Source organism: Protomyctophum bolini (assembly GCF_963924005.1).
Source record: "Protomyctophum bolini genome assembly, chromosome: 7".
NCBI classification, from domain to species: domain Eukaryota; kingdom Metazoa; phylum Chordata; class Actinopteri; order Myctophiformes; family Myctophidae; genus Protomyctophum; species Protomyctophum bolini.
In genome coordinates this window covers 34051780-34066261 of record NC_137868.1, presented here as the reverse complement: position 1 = coordinate 34066261, position 14482 = coordinate 34051780, and the positions used below count along the sequence as shown (strand labels likewise).

Sequence of the window (14482 nt, the reverse complement as noted above, 5' to 3'; positions counted from 1 at the left end):
CATGACTTTTATATGTAACAGTGAATGTTTTACTGGCCAGGGTCCTGGTGTTCTATTTATCCACTGAGAGCACTGGTCTGGAATTAAGTTTGTTATCACTAGTATGAATTGAGCTGCTCACTAGGATCTGGTGCACTGATCCTGGATCAGCCCCAATCTGAGGCGGTTGATAAATGTGGACCCTTGGTTGTGTTTTGTCAATGAAGCAGATGGGGGCAGGTCGTGTTGTGATATTTGTCTGTTAAAATACAAATTAATTGACACTCATGTAGTTGTTTTATTTCTATTTATATGTATTGTTCAGTACAACTCTTCTGCCTATTGTAGACTCATTCAGTTGGTTCCTTCAATTACCTTTTTATAGCTCAATCCTCAGGCCTTGCAAAGACCATCCTGCAAGGCACCGTACAAGGTGGCAGGAGAAGAGGGAGAAAAGATGGGAAGATAACATTGGAGAATGGACACACTTGAAACTCAGCGAGGCAATGAGAGCTGCCGAGGACAGAGGGGGATGGAGAGAGCTGGTCAACAGATCGTCTGTGGTGCCCCAACGACCCTCCGGGGTTACGGGATAGGTGAAGGTGAAGTGTTTTCAAACTTGTCTATCAAGTTTGTTCTAATGGAAATTACAATAAGCATTGCTATAGTTGATCCTACAGTAAACAATTATCAATAACCCACTAAAGAAACTGTTCCTACTTTTAACTCATGCTTTGCCATCACCATGTCCTCAGAAATAGCAGATACTATACCTTGCAAAGTCATTGAGATAATGTGCTCCTACCATGTATAAAAGTGTTTATTTTGTGGCCAGTAGGTTATTTCATGGTGAGTGGAGTGAGCTCTCCTTGTGAGTCTTTCCATAAACTTGCTGACTGGGAATACATGTAGAGAATAAATTCATCCAAATGTCACTTACAATAACCATTTAACAGTAGCTGGAATCCTCTGGATAAAGTAGAGGTAGTGTATTTTGGCAACACTTAACGATAAAAACCTATTTTGGTTTAGCTACATCATGTAACAGGACCCTCTGGGCTGTATTTTGCGTGTCTTAAGTACCAGGTCTTATTCCCTAACTTGAGTAAACTAAAGACCTGGAGGCGTGATCAATGCCATTTGGCTATTCTGAGTGGCCAAAGAGCATTGATCACGCCTCCAGGTCTTTAGTTTACTCAAGTTAGGTAATAAGACCTGGTAAGACACGCAATATACAGCCCTCTGGATCACAAATGAACCCTTAGAGGTTGAGTTAAATGAACATTCAGGTATTTAACGCATACTCAGTTTATTCACCACAGGTAATAATAATGTTGATGTCAGGATAGTCCTGGTGCCCACCTGTCCCAAAAATATTGTGCCTAGATGTCCCTACTGCATCTGTCTTGTATTCCTTAGTCATTTGCTTTAGCTGTTATGTAACAATTACCTACAGGCTAAATTAACATTCAGGAATGGATATTTTACTGTGTACTCTGGCAAGATAGTTTATTCACTGTGGTCACCACTGGTAAAAAAGTGACACTGAATGTGAGAATAGATAGAACTGTGATGTGATTGTGTTTTCCAACAGAGTTGCACAAGAGGCGTTTCCCAGGCTATAGTCAGACAGAGGGAGCAAGTAGTGAAAAAGTCTGGATAGAGAATTGGGGGCAGAGCAGTGCACGTGTTTGACAGAGGAAAAAGGACAGAGAGAGTGAAGAGGGAGAGATAGTTAGCTGTATTCATACCAGTAGATCTGACTGAAGTTATTTGTGGGACTTCTTTTTCGTGTTGATGTCTAACACCTTTGCAAGGATTTATACTCATACACCTTATACTCAAAATAAGGTAAGTCATTTTCATGATCATGCATAGGCCACATCTTCCTCTCCAGATAAGTTAAGGTTTTATTCTGATCAGCTATCGTCAACAACTGTATGATGATACAGTTGTTGACATTTCTTTGAATTCTGTTATACAAAACAAAGCTAGGCACCTGTTACGTACGTAACGTTTCCCAGTGTTTACAAGAGAGTATTGGCAGCAACTCAGCTTCCATAATCTGCATCATGAAAAGTCATCAAAGTTCCAGAATATACAAAACAGAAAGGCTATAAAATGCATTTTTTTCTCTTTTTTAATGTGGAAAGGGGAGTGTCTTTGAATAATGATGCAATTTATGAAAAGTGTCCTATTTTGTAACGTATAATATAAAAACATTGTTCGTTCACAGGATGAATTTGGAATTGTAAAACAATTGTTTACAGTTTGTGATAGTCACGTTTCAGGATAGATTGATGGTAGGGAAACAAATCTTTCTTGTCTAATTTGGAATCATTCAAACATCTGTTGGCTAATGGCTCTTCTAGTGAGTCAACTTCAAGCATGAGAAACTAAGTTGTGAAGATTTAGGGCTGCAGTCTCCAGGTATATATAATAGGCTATATCTTACAGCAGAAATAAGACCTCAAACAGATGCGAGGGCATAGGTCGACACGAGTGCATTGGATGCTACATGTGTGTGTGACCCTTATTTATCTCGGGTCAGCAGCAAACCATAAACTTGTCTCCTGTTGTATCTCCCATTCCTGCGAACGGTACAAACTGAGCCCAAAGTCTGTGCCATTGCCGTCAACGGAACTGAAATGCTCAGGATTTCAGTTTCTGCAATCTGGTTTCAACCTGAAAGGGAAGGGGATGACTCTCCAGAGGACCGTGGTGGAATTCTGTCTGTGCTAAATCACCGGAAGCCACCCATGCTGCAGATGCAGAACATGTCAAATCCCATGCTCTTTTGCAGTTTTGTACATTGAAAACCTTATATTAAAAAGAAGCATAAATTAAGCTCATCCCCTTTTTATGGTAGCTCTAAAATGTGTTCAATTGTGTGTGTGCTGGTACAGGAGTCCAGGACAGGATGGTATTTTGAATTAATTAACAAACCACCTTGATTGCACGGTATGATTTGCTCCATTGTGTGGTTCCAGAAGAACTATTAAATGCTATGAATGAATGATGTGGTTGTGGTATGACAACTATTTAGCATTTAAAATGTGAAATCTGAAGCTGGGTCATATATGCAAGAGGTGAAAGTGTTCCTATTTATAATTCCTCCTAATCACCGACAGGTATCATGTCTCAATGTTTCTGTCTTTACTGTGATCATACATCTGGACCCCTTTTACTACATGTTGGGATATATTGGTATTTTTATTTTCTGTGTTTTCATTATTTGATTGTCTAGGTTTTCTCAGTTGCTATGTTGATCGTTCTTGTGTTACAGTGTTTGTGTCCCTTAGGTCAGGGGTTCTCAACAACCACTCGGGGGGGTCCCGGAATTATTTTGAGGGGTCCCCAGATTATACAAAAAAAAACAAAAAAACATTGCAACTGATTGGCTGGGAAATAGAAATTGAGAGTTTACATAGTACACATAGTATATCTGGCTTTAGTATTTATTTATGACGTATTTTCTCTATTATTAAGGTTATTGTAGCGGTCAATTACAGTATTGAGGGTGGGGAGATGGGCGGGGAGGGGGTCACGAGACATGGCCAAAGCATTTCCGGGGGTCACCTACTATCAAGCTGGGAAACGCAATTTGTTTACATTTACTTTTTACATTTCTAATTGTGATTCACCAAAGATATTCTCCACTCAGTCTCTCTTTCTTCCCCACTGTCCCTCTGACCCTTAACTTTGCATGTTCCTTGTTTCTGTTTTCTGGTTTCTTGCATGTTGTTAAATTGTTACTATCAACTTTTAGTTTGTCTTCTCTTTTTTAACACCAGCACGATTGTGTGTCTGCTCAGAATGAGGACCCTGGCTTTCGGCCTGTTCTGCCTGCTGTGCTGTGATGCAGCCCGGCCAGACAAGCGACGCCCCATACCCGACCTTTCTAGATCCCAAAATGAGTCCACTATACCAACAAAGTTAGTGGGTATGTAATCGTGTGTGTGTGTGTGTGTGTGTGTGTGTGTGTGTGCGTGCGTGCGTGTGCGTGCGTGCGTGCGTGCGTGCATGCGTGCGTGCGTGTGTGCGTGTGTGTGTGTGCATGCGTGCACGGTGTGCGTGCGTGTCTCACCACCTAAAAATACATTTTCATTTTCAGATGATTTTATTTTATTTTTAAGAGAAGTAGTGGTCCAGTTCCAATTTTGTCACTTCTAATTTCACTCGTTTATCCTGTATCTGAGTAGCCTACTCTCTCCTGACTGACCTGTTTATTAAAGATCTGGAGAGACAGGGATACCCTTACTGAACAAACGCTTAACAATACAAACAAAATTACACTGCCTTTATTAAAAACGTATACATATGAGCTCTGATTTGAAACAACATTGGTTTTAGTAATACAATCACAATGCTTTTCACTGTGTCCCTGATCTCAGAGAACCCCTGCAAAGGTGTCCCGCTAGACTTCGTCTTTGTCATCGACAGCTCCCGCAGCATCCGTCCAAACGACTATGAAAAGGTCAAGACCTTCATCGCCAAGCTACTTCAGTTCCTGGAAATAGGTCCTGACGCGACGCGGGTCGGTCTGCTGCAGTACGGTAGCTTTGTCCAAAACGAATTCTCCCTCAACACCTACACCGCCAAGGCTGAGGTAGTGCAGGCCGTACAGAACATGGAACACATGGCCTCAGGAACCATGACCGGTCTGGCCATCCAGTACACCATGGAGACAGCCTTCACAGAGGAAGAAGGCGCTCGGTCAGCCCACCTCAACATCCCTCGCATCGCTATGATTGTGACGGACGGGCGTCCCCAGGACACGGTGGAGGAAGTCGCGGCTCAAGCGAGGCAGTCGGGAATCCAGATCTTTGCTATTGGAGTGGGCAGGGTGGATATGAACACCCTGGAAGCCATAGGGAGTGAGCCTCACGCTGAGCATGTGTACCTGGTAGCCAACTTCAGTCAGATTGAAACGCTGATCTCTGTGTTCCAGTCCAAACTGTGTGGAGGTGAGCGGGCTCTGCTCCTGTCCCCCCTCGGTGGAGATACAGTACATGAATTGAAATAGTGAGAAGGGCTGATCCCTATATTTTACTCATTGTGGATTTTTCTCACTATTTTGTGTGCGTGTGTGTGTGTGTGTGTGTGTGTGTGTGTGTGTGTGTGTGGTTCAGATATGTGTAAAGAGGTGGACCATCAATGCCAGCATATTTGTGCGAGCACCCCAGCTTCCTACAGGTGCAAGTGTAGGAAAGGCTACACCCTAAACCCTGATGGCAAGACTTGTAAAGGTGAAGGAACTGCTTTTCTCTTATCAAACCTTACACAACTACGGGAATTCAAACGTAACATTAGGGGCTGTGTTCATACAAAATATTTAAGTGCCAGTGCTCTTCTGGTACTTAAAAATGGTAAAGACGAGCTGGAGTGTTGGCTTGGCGCATTGTGTTTTGTGCTCTGGGCTCTGCCTCAAGCAGAAACATATAGTTCATACGTTTCGAGGAGCAGCGATCATCAATACTTTCCCATGTGGACGTATTGAAAGCATCTCGCTTAGTTCATGTGTAGCGATACTACCTGTGTTTTCTTTCCTCTGGTATTTGTAGATCAGTCAGTTAATCTGTCAAAATTCCACCATGAATAATAACACATTATTGGTGCCTCTGTCATTGTTGTAGCTGAGGACATGTGTGCTGTGGTGGACCATGGCTGTGCCCACATCTGTGCCAACCTGCCTGATGCTTATGAGTGTCGCTGTCGTCCAGGATATCAACTCAACAAGGACCTGAAGACATGCAGTAGTAATACACCCACTTTTCTTTTTATAATACCATCACTATTTCCTTCCTCTCATTGAAATATCTGGAACTGTATTCTGATGTCATGGAACCCCACTCTTTTCAGTTTATTGCATCCTGTCTTTATTTATATGTGTATCTGTCAGTGCAATATTAATCAAGTTATTACAGAAACACACAGACATACATGGATAATTTAATTTATACCTCCATACTATTGTAGTGCAACGTGGCCTCATAGATTAACTGGGATTACAATCTGCGGGACCAGTCCAAAGGACACACACATTTTGTGTCAAAGTGATCCATCCACCTACATTTGGAAAATGTACCTCCTGTTCATTTAGTTGATGTTGGCCAGGCCTAAAGTGGAGGAGATTTTCTTTAAGGAAGTTTGCTTTTTCAATCATCCTACCAGCTGTTGAAATGTGGTGTACTCTAGTATAACGCAATATCAAAACAGTATGAGATCATGTGATGTTTGATCTTTCCCATTACAGACTTTGGCTCACAGTTCTGCACCTCTAGATTACTGTATTAAAGAAAATTATATATGCTTTGCCTTTTATCATGATACTGACAATGTCCTTGAATACCTGGATATTGATTTCAGCAGAATGATCTATGTCTAAAGAAGGAAAACATTCGGACTCCATATTGGCCTCCTCTTTGATAGTCTTACTTCATTTCTTACTTATCCCCATTACGCCGGCTGGCACATAGGGCAGTAACAAAGGTCCCCCAGCTCTGATGTTGTTGCTGGAGCTCCTTCTCGATCGTCCTACGCCATGTCATTTTAGGCCTGCCTTTCTTCCTCTTTCCTTCTGGGGTCCAGTGTAATGCGACCCCTGGGATTGCGTTAATGTCCATTCTGAGCACATGGCTAATCCAGGTCCACCTGCGTTGATTGATTATACTGTGCATGGTGCGTTGTTGGGTGTTGTTGAGGAGGTTATTGTTTGAGATGGTCTTGGGCCAGAATATACATGGGATTTTTCGCAGGCATGATGTGTGGAAAGTGGATAGTTTATGGATATCTTTTTCTGTTGTATTCCAGCATTCTGCGCCGTATAGTAGTGTTGAGAGTACGCAGCTTTGGTAGATCTGGAGTTTTGTTTTTGTGCTGTATTGCTTTGATATCCAGATTTGTTTAAGTCTTATGAAGGTTGTGTATGCTTTGTTGATCCGGTTTTGAATGTCCTTACTAGCTCCCCCATCGTGGTGAATGATACTTCCAAGATATGTGAAATGATTGTTCATCGCAAAGTACTTTGTTAACTGCTGGTGTAATACGGTGTATATGACTTTTCAGAATATTTTGCTGGGAACAGAATGAAGTGTGATGCCCCTCCAGTTGTTACAGTCGGATAGTGTGCCTTTCTTCAGAACCTTAACGATCACTCCTTTTGTCCAGTCCGATGGTATCTTCCCTTCCACCCAGATGTTGGTGTATAGTGGGAGTAGGATGTTTGCAGCTAGCTCTGGATCGACTTTAAAGAGTTCTGCGTTTAGGTTATCAGCACCTGGGGATTTTCCGTTTTTGAGTGATCTAATGGCCTCGATTATTTTGGTGGGTTGATGCTAATGTCCATATCTCCTACAACTGTTCCTTGTTGGTTATGGGATGCTGCGTTTGCCAGCTCCTCTAGGCGGGCTCTCTTGAGGAGCCTAAAAGAGCCTAATCTCTTTGATTGTCTAATGATGTTTATTTTCAATTAATTCAGGCTCCATTAAAGACTGTTTTTATCTATATTGACACAGTTTCTTTCTATCTATAGATTTAGACATATTTTCTTCACTCATTAGCAGTAAAGTCATGTTGGAATATGGGATGTTTTGAGACCAGATTGTATCTCTGTATTTGGAGTAGTACACAGCAAAATAATGAGCGTTAATGTAACTCCGAGAGACCCTTATATGAGTGTTTACCTGAGACTCATTTTCCTCAGGGGTTTGAGTTGCAGTAGCAGCAGATAGTCTTAGTTGTAGTTGTGGTAGTATTTTGTTTGCTGATGGGAAATTCACCCCCTTCAGGAATAGACTATTGTGATCAGCCATGGCTGTGAGCATGACTGTATCAGTATATATGTTCTAAATCTGGATGGAATTATTTGAGATTGGCAGCACTGACATTTATATTCTTGGTCATGTTATAAATTGTCTGTGTGTGTTCTATGAGCTATAGAAAAGAATACCAGCACTCACTTTATATCCAATAGGATTTCCGTTTTATTTAAAGTTTTCCCCCAGCAGCAACAAACACTGAACGCTTCGGCCCGGAGGCCTTCCTCAGTGTGAAACCTGAGGAATAGTGTTATTGATTATTTGTTACACATTTCTACAGCTTCATTATAACAATTACATTGCTTGATATTCCCTATTCACCATCATTCAATGTTTTCCACTTACTCAAGTTTTCTTCTTGTTGGAGTTTTTTATTCTCTTTATGTAAAACAACAGAACTATGATATCAGCATTTAGAGCATGATGTAATCATGTTGCTAATTCTAATAACATAATTATTTCGATCCACATGGATAATCCATGCAAATTCTAATCATGTAGTCATGCTTTAACCACCACTTGAACCCCAGCAAGCCTAATCTGGGGGAACATTCGCTAAAAATAGCAGATTTTGTAGCTTGTAGATCAGCTATTTTTAGCAAAAAGAAGAACAAAGCTGTCCCAAAAATACAATTGTCACTTAGGTCCGTTTCACTGAAGCTAGACTAGAGGCTTTGGAAGTGATTAAACAGTGATCATTTCATATTAGCTTTCGCTTTCCTATTCAGTGCTGCTGACAGTGGCATCATTCATTTACATGCATCTTCTGTTCATTTCTAATCTTTATTTCTGTGCCTTGACTAATTATTATTATAGAGATTGACCACTGTGCTGATGGCAAACATGGATGTGAACAGGAGTTTATGAACACAGAGGATTCCTGTGTGTGTAAATGTAGAAATGGTTACACATTAAGACCTGATGGGAAAACATGCAAAAGTAAGTATCATCTGTATTTTAATTTTTTGTAACCTGACATATGTAGAAAATTAGATACCAGGTTCCTGTAATCTGGAAGTTGATATGACAATACCTATAACTAAGTGTGGTTGCATTTTTATAAATCCTGCAAAACATGTTCTATGTAGTATTCCAAATGATTATAGTCGATGCACATCATTATGACCATTAAAATAAATCAGTTCTTGTCACATCCTTCTTACTAACCTTAGTGTGTAATGTTATATAACCTTGATTCACTGCAGAGATCGACCACTGTGCTGATGGTAACCATGGATGTGAACAGGAGTTTTTGAACACAGAGAAATCCTGTGTGTGTAAATGTAGAAAAGGCTACACACTCAGACCTGATGGGAAAACATGCAAAAGTAAGTCTTAACTGATGCTTACTAGTGTGTAGATATTTCATGGTATAAAGGAAATATTTAGTAATTCTTTACACAATATGTGTTGTACATTAGCCATAGCATCCCTATTCTGTGGCGAACAATTGGTGTAAATGGCCAATCTACAAGAGATATGGTGTAGAGACTAGAGAGAAATACTAGACAGCCCAGGGGATGCTGCTGATCATTGTACAAGTACTTAAACATTTATTTGATCCTGTGAGACTTTGCCTCCTCTGTGGCAGTAGCAATACAATGAGTTTAAGACTACGGGTGATTTAATTTTGATGTATGTGTATTATTCCATACTGTACAATGTACACTAGTAACACTACATTACAGTATTGTGTAATGATAACTAAGGTAACATTGTATTTGCTGTTCATAGACTATCCCGGTCTTGAACAAACATGATTTGTGCCATAATATACCTTGCTTACTAATCTTGTCATCTCAGTTCTGATGAATGTGATTCACTGCAGAGATCGACCACTGTGCTGATGGAAACCATGGCTGTGAACAGGAGTTTATGAACACAGAGGACTCCTGTGTGTGTAAATGTAGACCAGGCTACACACTAAGACCTGATGGGAAAACATGCAAAAGTAAGTCTCACTCGTTTTATTTTTTAGATCAAACATTTATTCCACTGCTATGTGTGTGGGACGTGTTTCAGAGTAGGCAATCGTTCCAGGAAAAACAACAGTTGTCCATGTTAGATTAAACCAGGTTCTGTAAAATAGCATGCCAATGATATAAGATGCCTTGAAAACAGTGTCTAATAAGAAAATACAAAACAAAATTGATAATATAATTTCTACAACAGCTCTTGATACAAAGTGTTCAGATTAAAGATGGGTACGTGTGTTAATCTGAATATATATTATGTTATGATAAAGGTGCAGGTTTGTGGGCACTGTATTCTGATATTAGACTATTAGATATTAGACAAGCAGAGCTGCTTCACCTTTTTAAGGGTTCCTCCTTCTACAAATGTTTCACTGCAGAGATTGACCACTGTGCAGATGGCAAACATGGATGTGAGCAGGAGTTCATCAACACAAACAACTCATGCGTGTGTACATGTAGAGAAGGCTACACACTCAGACCGGATGGGAAAACATGCCAGAGTAAGTCCAAACTCATCATAATCATACATGTACATTGGATATTTAAACACATTAATCAATGCTTAAATACCATGGAGAAGATTATTTATTTATTCTTTAGAGATAGAAACATGGAATTAGATTCATGACACGATAAAGTATTTTTTCCGCTGAGAATTTGCTTTGCTAGCATTGTTTTATGATTGAATAACTGTAATGTAGTAATGTAACAGTAATAATATATTGTTTCTCTCAATGTTACTTTATAATATATGCATAGCTTCCATTGGATGAGTAAAGTAAAAGGTTAATTTTAACTTACTATTTCAATTTGTAAACATACTAAATAGCACTAAGCTATATCCATGCCCTTTACGGTTTAATAACACTGCTTGTGGAATGGGACCTTATTAAAATGGAAATAACAGGGAGCAAGATGGGAATATAGGAGATATTTGTACACAACTCTTACCTCAAAAGGAATGCAATAGTTATCAAACAGCAGTTTATTGTGTGTTTGCTTGAATTACTGGTATGTTATTCAATGAAAATCTCTCTTACAGAGACAGATTGTGGGGATGGAGTCATGGATCTGGTCTTTGTGATTGATGGTTCCAAGAGCCTGGGCTCTGACAACTTTGAGTTGGTCAAGAAGTTTGTCAATGGTATCGTGGACTCCCTGGATGTATCCACAACTGGCACACATATCGGACTGCTCCAGTACTCCACCAAAGTCCGTACTGAGTTCACCCTGGGCCAGTACACGGCAGCTCAAGATATCAAACAGGCTGTGACCCGTATGCAGTACATGGGCAGAGGTTCCATGACTGGATCAGCTCTACGTCACATGTTTGAGTACAGCTTTTCAACAAAGGAAGGTGCCAGGCCAAACCTCCCACACGTGTGCATTGTGTTCACTGATGGAAGATCCCAGGATGATGTTTCAGAATGGGCTACCAAGGCAAAAAAAGCTGGTACAGTACAGTTGATTGTTTTCATATGATAATAATATAGTTGGCTATATTAGTTGGCACAGTACATGCTGTGTTATTACCAGTCACAGCAAGGCAATGACAGGCTTAATGCCTTTTCTGTCATATAGAAGAATATTAGGATAATAAGGATTACGCAGCCATAGAATAAATTAACTGTTGTTACAGCTCTTTCTATTGCTAAAATCTCACAACTATTATTACAGTTAAAGTTAGTTATTTATTATTTCACTTCACCATTAAATGTTGCTGTCATTTCAGTTTGTGAAATTGTGATTAGAAAATACATTGTTTTGTGACATCTTGGTTTCTGTAACTTGCAGGAGTCACAATGTATGCCCTTGGTGTTGGCAAAGCTATTGAAGAGGAGCTGAGGGAAATAGCTTCTGAGCCTGATGATAAGCACCTGTATTATACTGAAGATTTTGATAAAATGGGAGAAATCACAAACAAGTTGAAGTCAGTGATATGTAAAGGTACAGTAACCTGCATAACATGTGAATAGTCTAAATAGATGAATCAATTCTTATGAACACATAATTTATAATACAACTATAATCCAATCACATTTTATCTCTATTTACAGTACATTTCATCTGTTACTTCCATGATGCCCTAAAACAAACACAGAAACATCACTCCTCAGATTTAAGTCTCTTTCCTCCACAATAGTGGTGTGTCTCTGCCCTCTACTGTCTCCAAAGGGCAGTGCAGTGACTACTACAACTAGATCAGGGGTGGGCAACTTTGATGGAGAGGGCCAATATAATTCCACACTCACTCCAGAAGGCCACGTTGCATATTACTGTCGTAGCAAAAATATTTTTGCTATATTTTAATTGAAATCCTGACATTTTTTTTGCTGTGTTTGAATTGGAATCCTGAAAGTAATTTTTTTTTTTTTTTCAAATGCATTTATACTTATGTTAACTTTATGAACTTAAATACAAATGCATTGGACAAAAAAAGACAATACAATTAAAATACTAATCATTCAGCTACTAATATAGTCATATAGACTGAAGTAATTAAAGCGGGTCATGTTTGTAATTGTAACAGCTGAAATGAATAGTATATCAGTATTCTGATATTAACCTGAGGGCCACATTAAGTGAAGGTGAGGGCCGCATGAGGCCCCCGGGCCGTCAGTTGCACATGAACTAGATGATAACATTGCCATCTATTGTGTACACAGATGAATGTTATTGTTACGGTAACATGTTATACCTATAACTATATGAATTGTAAATAAACTGATTTAAGGTTTTCCCACTGATTAATTCTCTCCCGGCAGACAAGCCATCTGATAAGGATATGTGCCAGTGTGAGACTCTGATAACATTCCAGAACCAGGTGACAGAGAAGCTGAAGACACTGACCCAAAACAATATCCTTTAAAAAGAAATCCGAGAGAAGGCTTTTGAACCATAAAGTTTTATTTGGTTTATTATTCCAAAGTCCTTGGACAGAGCATTTGACAGGTCCATCTAGGTTTATGAAGGCTCATGGAGTCTCACAGTAAAATCCTCAGTGTTCATTTATAATTTTAACTCAAGAGTGTAGAAATATACACTTTCAGAGTCAAATTAACCTAACACTCTGGATTTCTCTGTGGGATTCCAAGACTTGCATTTGCCAAGTCATGGGATGTCTGTTTGTGATTTATACTTTGTCTATGTGTCTGATATTGTCGATTATGAAAAATCTATTTGAATTTCTTCATGCCGATTCATTGAAAAAACATTATTAAATAAAACAACACAGTTTATACAAACGCAGATTATCCGATTAATCAAAAGCGGAATTTATAATATATAATAATCACTTGTTGCAGGCTTTCTTGTAGTATATATACAGTATATTTTAATACTTTCTTTAACATGTCCACTTGAAGCTATGACAAAGAAGTTGGAGACCCTTGAGAATCAAGTTGTACATAAGTGAAGGTCTGCTCCCTCCTCACTCCACCTCTCCTCTGACGGTACAGTGTAGCATTCTACATATTCTTTAAAGCTGCAATCCCTAAGCGTCCATGTGGGAGGCAAAACGTCTGCCACTCTACCAAGATGGCATCCCCACTTGTTCTGGGGAGATATGAGAGTAGTAGGGAGTATACTAGGGAGACCAACTCTAACCACTGCAGAAGTACTAGTTATAATATTGTATTAAAGTACTCTAACATACAGATTGGTTTAAATTAATTGAGACATTGAGACCTGTTAAACCTATACATTGTTATACTTGTGCCATTATTATTTTTATGTTTTCAGAAAACTGATTTAGAAGGCTTTTTTCTTTTCCTTTTTTAAGTCTCAGGTCTTGATGGGTTTAAATAAATTCCGGATTGCAGCTTTAATCCATTCCAAAAAGCTACACTGAAATATATGGTACACAGTAAAATCCTCTGTGTTCATTAACACGTAACATCTGTACACTCGACTGAGTTACAAATTGATACATTCACATGGATTTTTACTGTGCATTCTACTGTAATTACTATTTATATTGTATACAAGCTTTTTGTATGAAATGAAGGAAGTGATGTCAAAATTATAAGAGGAACATTTATATGGCAGGAAACTGCAACTTAAAGATTTAAACACAATGTCTGATAGATGCTTTGTTATGTAATTACAAATATTTAACAGTATTGAAAATAAAAATAAAACATATACTATTCTGTGTGTTTTTTGCCCTGTCAATTGTTATTTTCCATTTCATTAACATTCCATACAAGATCCAAGATTTGAGAGTAAATTGCCTTGGATTTGATGCCTTGACATCCTGTTCTATTTGTCTGCGTGCGTGTGTGTACGGTTGTAATGCACGTAACCGTTCGCCCCACCGACTTCACATTCGACACACGCGTTCCACACCCCCACAGGGAGTGCAGTGCCCGGTATCGAGTCAGTCGGACCCACGGTTCTCCAGAACCACCACAAAAGGCTCTGCTCAGGCTCTGCCAGTGGGCCTAATCAGCCTAAGGGCCGAATCATACTCCTATTTTACTGCTGTTTCGGCGCTGTAGTGCCGAAATGATTTTGGCTTGTCAGAAGTTTTCAGTAGCACCGAAGAGACGACTTTAGGACGGTACCCGTCCCCCCGAACCTCAAATGACGTCACATTTTAGAGCCGACTTTTATCCGACTCTAAAATAGGAGTATGAATCGCCGGCCCTTAGTCCCCTCACCTGTGCAATTCCCAGCCTCTGCCTCAGCCAATTGATTGCCATGGCA

General features: G+C 39.6%; 1 protein-coding gene across 2 annotated transcripts; it reads left to right on the top strand.

Annotated features, from left to right (window-relative positions):
* The first annotated feature begins 1688 nt into the window (after positions 1 to 1688).
* LOC308318495 (matrilin-2-like) lies at positions 1689 to 13911 on the top strand. 2 transcript variants are annotated; one of them, XM_080768068.1, is made up of 13 exons: positions 1689 to 1830; positions 3774 to 3922; positions 4374 to 4946; positions 5112 to 5228; positions 5616 to 5738; positions 8616 to 8738; positions 9005 to 9127; positions 9628 to 9750; positions 10153 to 10275; positions 10818 to 11228; positions 11570 to 11722; positions 12541 to 12633; positions 13135 to 13911. In XM_080768068.1, the coding sequence occupies exons 2-13, from the start codon at positions 3796 to 3798 to the stop codon at positions 13188 to 13190; spliced, it is 2145 nt and encodes a 714-aa protein (XP_080624194.1). In that variant the 5' UTR covers positions 1689 to 1830; positions 3774 to 3795; the 3' UTR covers positions 13191 to 13911. The 2 variants fall into 2 exon arrangements, with proteins under 2 accessions (XP_080624194.1, XP_080624195.1); XM_080768069.1 differs by having other exon boundaries at positions 1691 to 1830; positions 3795 to 3922.
* The last annotated feature ends 571 nt before the right edge of the window (positions 13912 to 14482 follow it).

What these genes read in the sequence shown, in the direction of transcription:
- LOC308318495 (XM_080768068.1), top strand. Translation starts at nt 3,796, where the DNA reads ATGAGGACCCTGGCTTTCGGCCTGTTCTGCCTGCTGTGCTGTGATGCA. An exon ending in TGATGGGAAAACATGCAAAA is followed by an intron (nt 9,128 to 9,627) that starts GTAAGTCTTAAC and finishes GATTCACTGCAG; the next exon opens with AGATCGACCACTGTGCTGAT. An exon ending in GAAGACACTGACCCAAAACA is followed by an intron (nt 12,634 to 13,134) that starts ATATCCTTTAAA and finishes TAACATGTCCAC; the next exon opens with TTGAAGCTATGACAAAGAAG.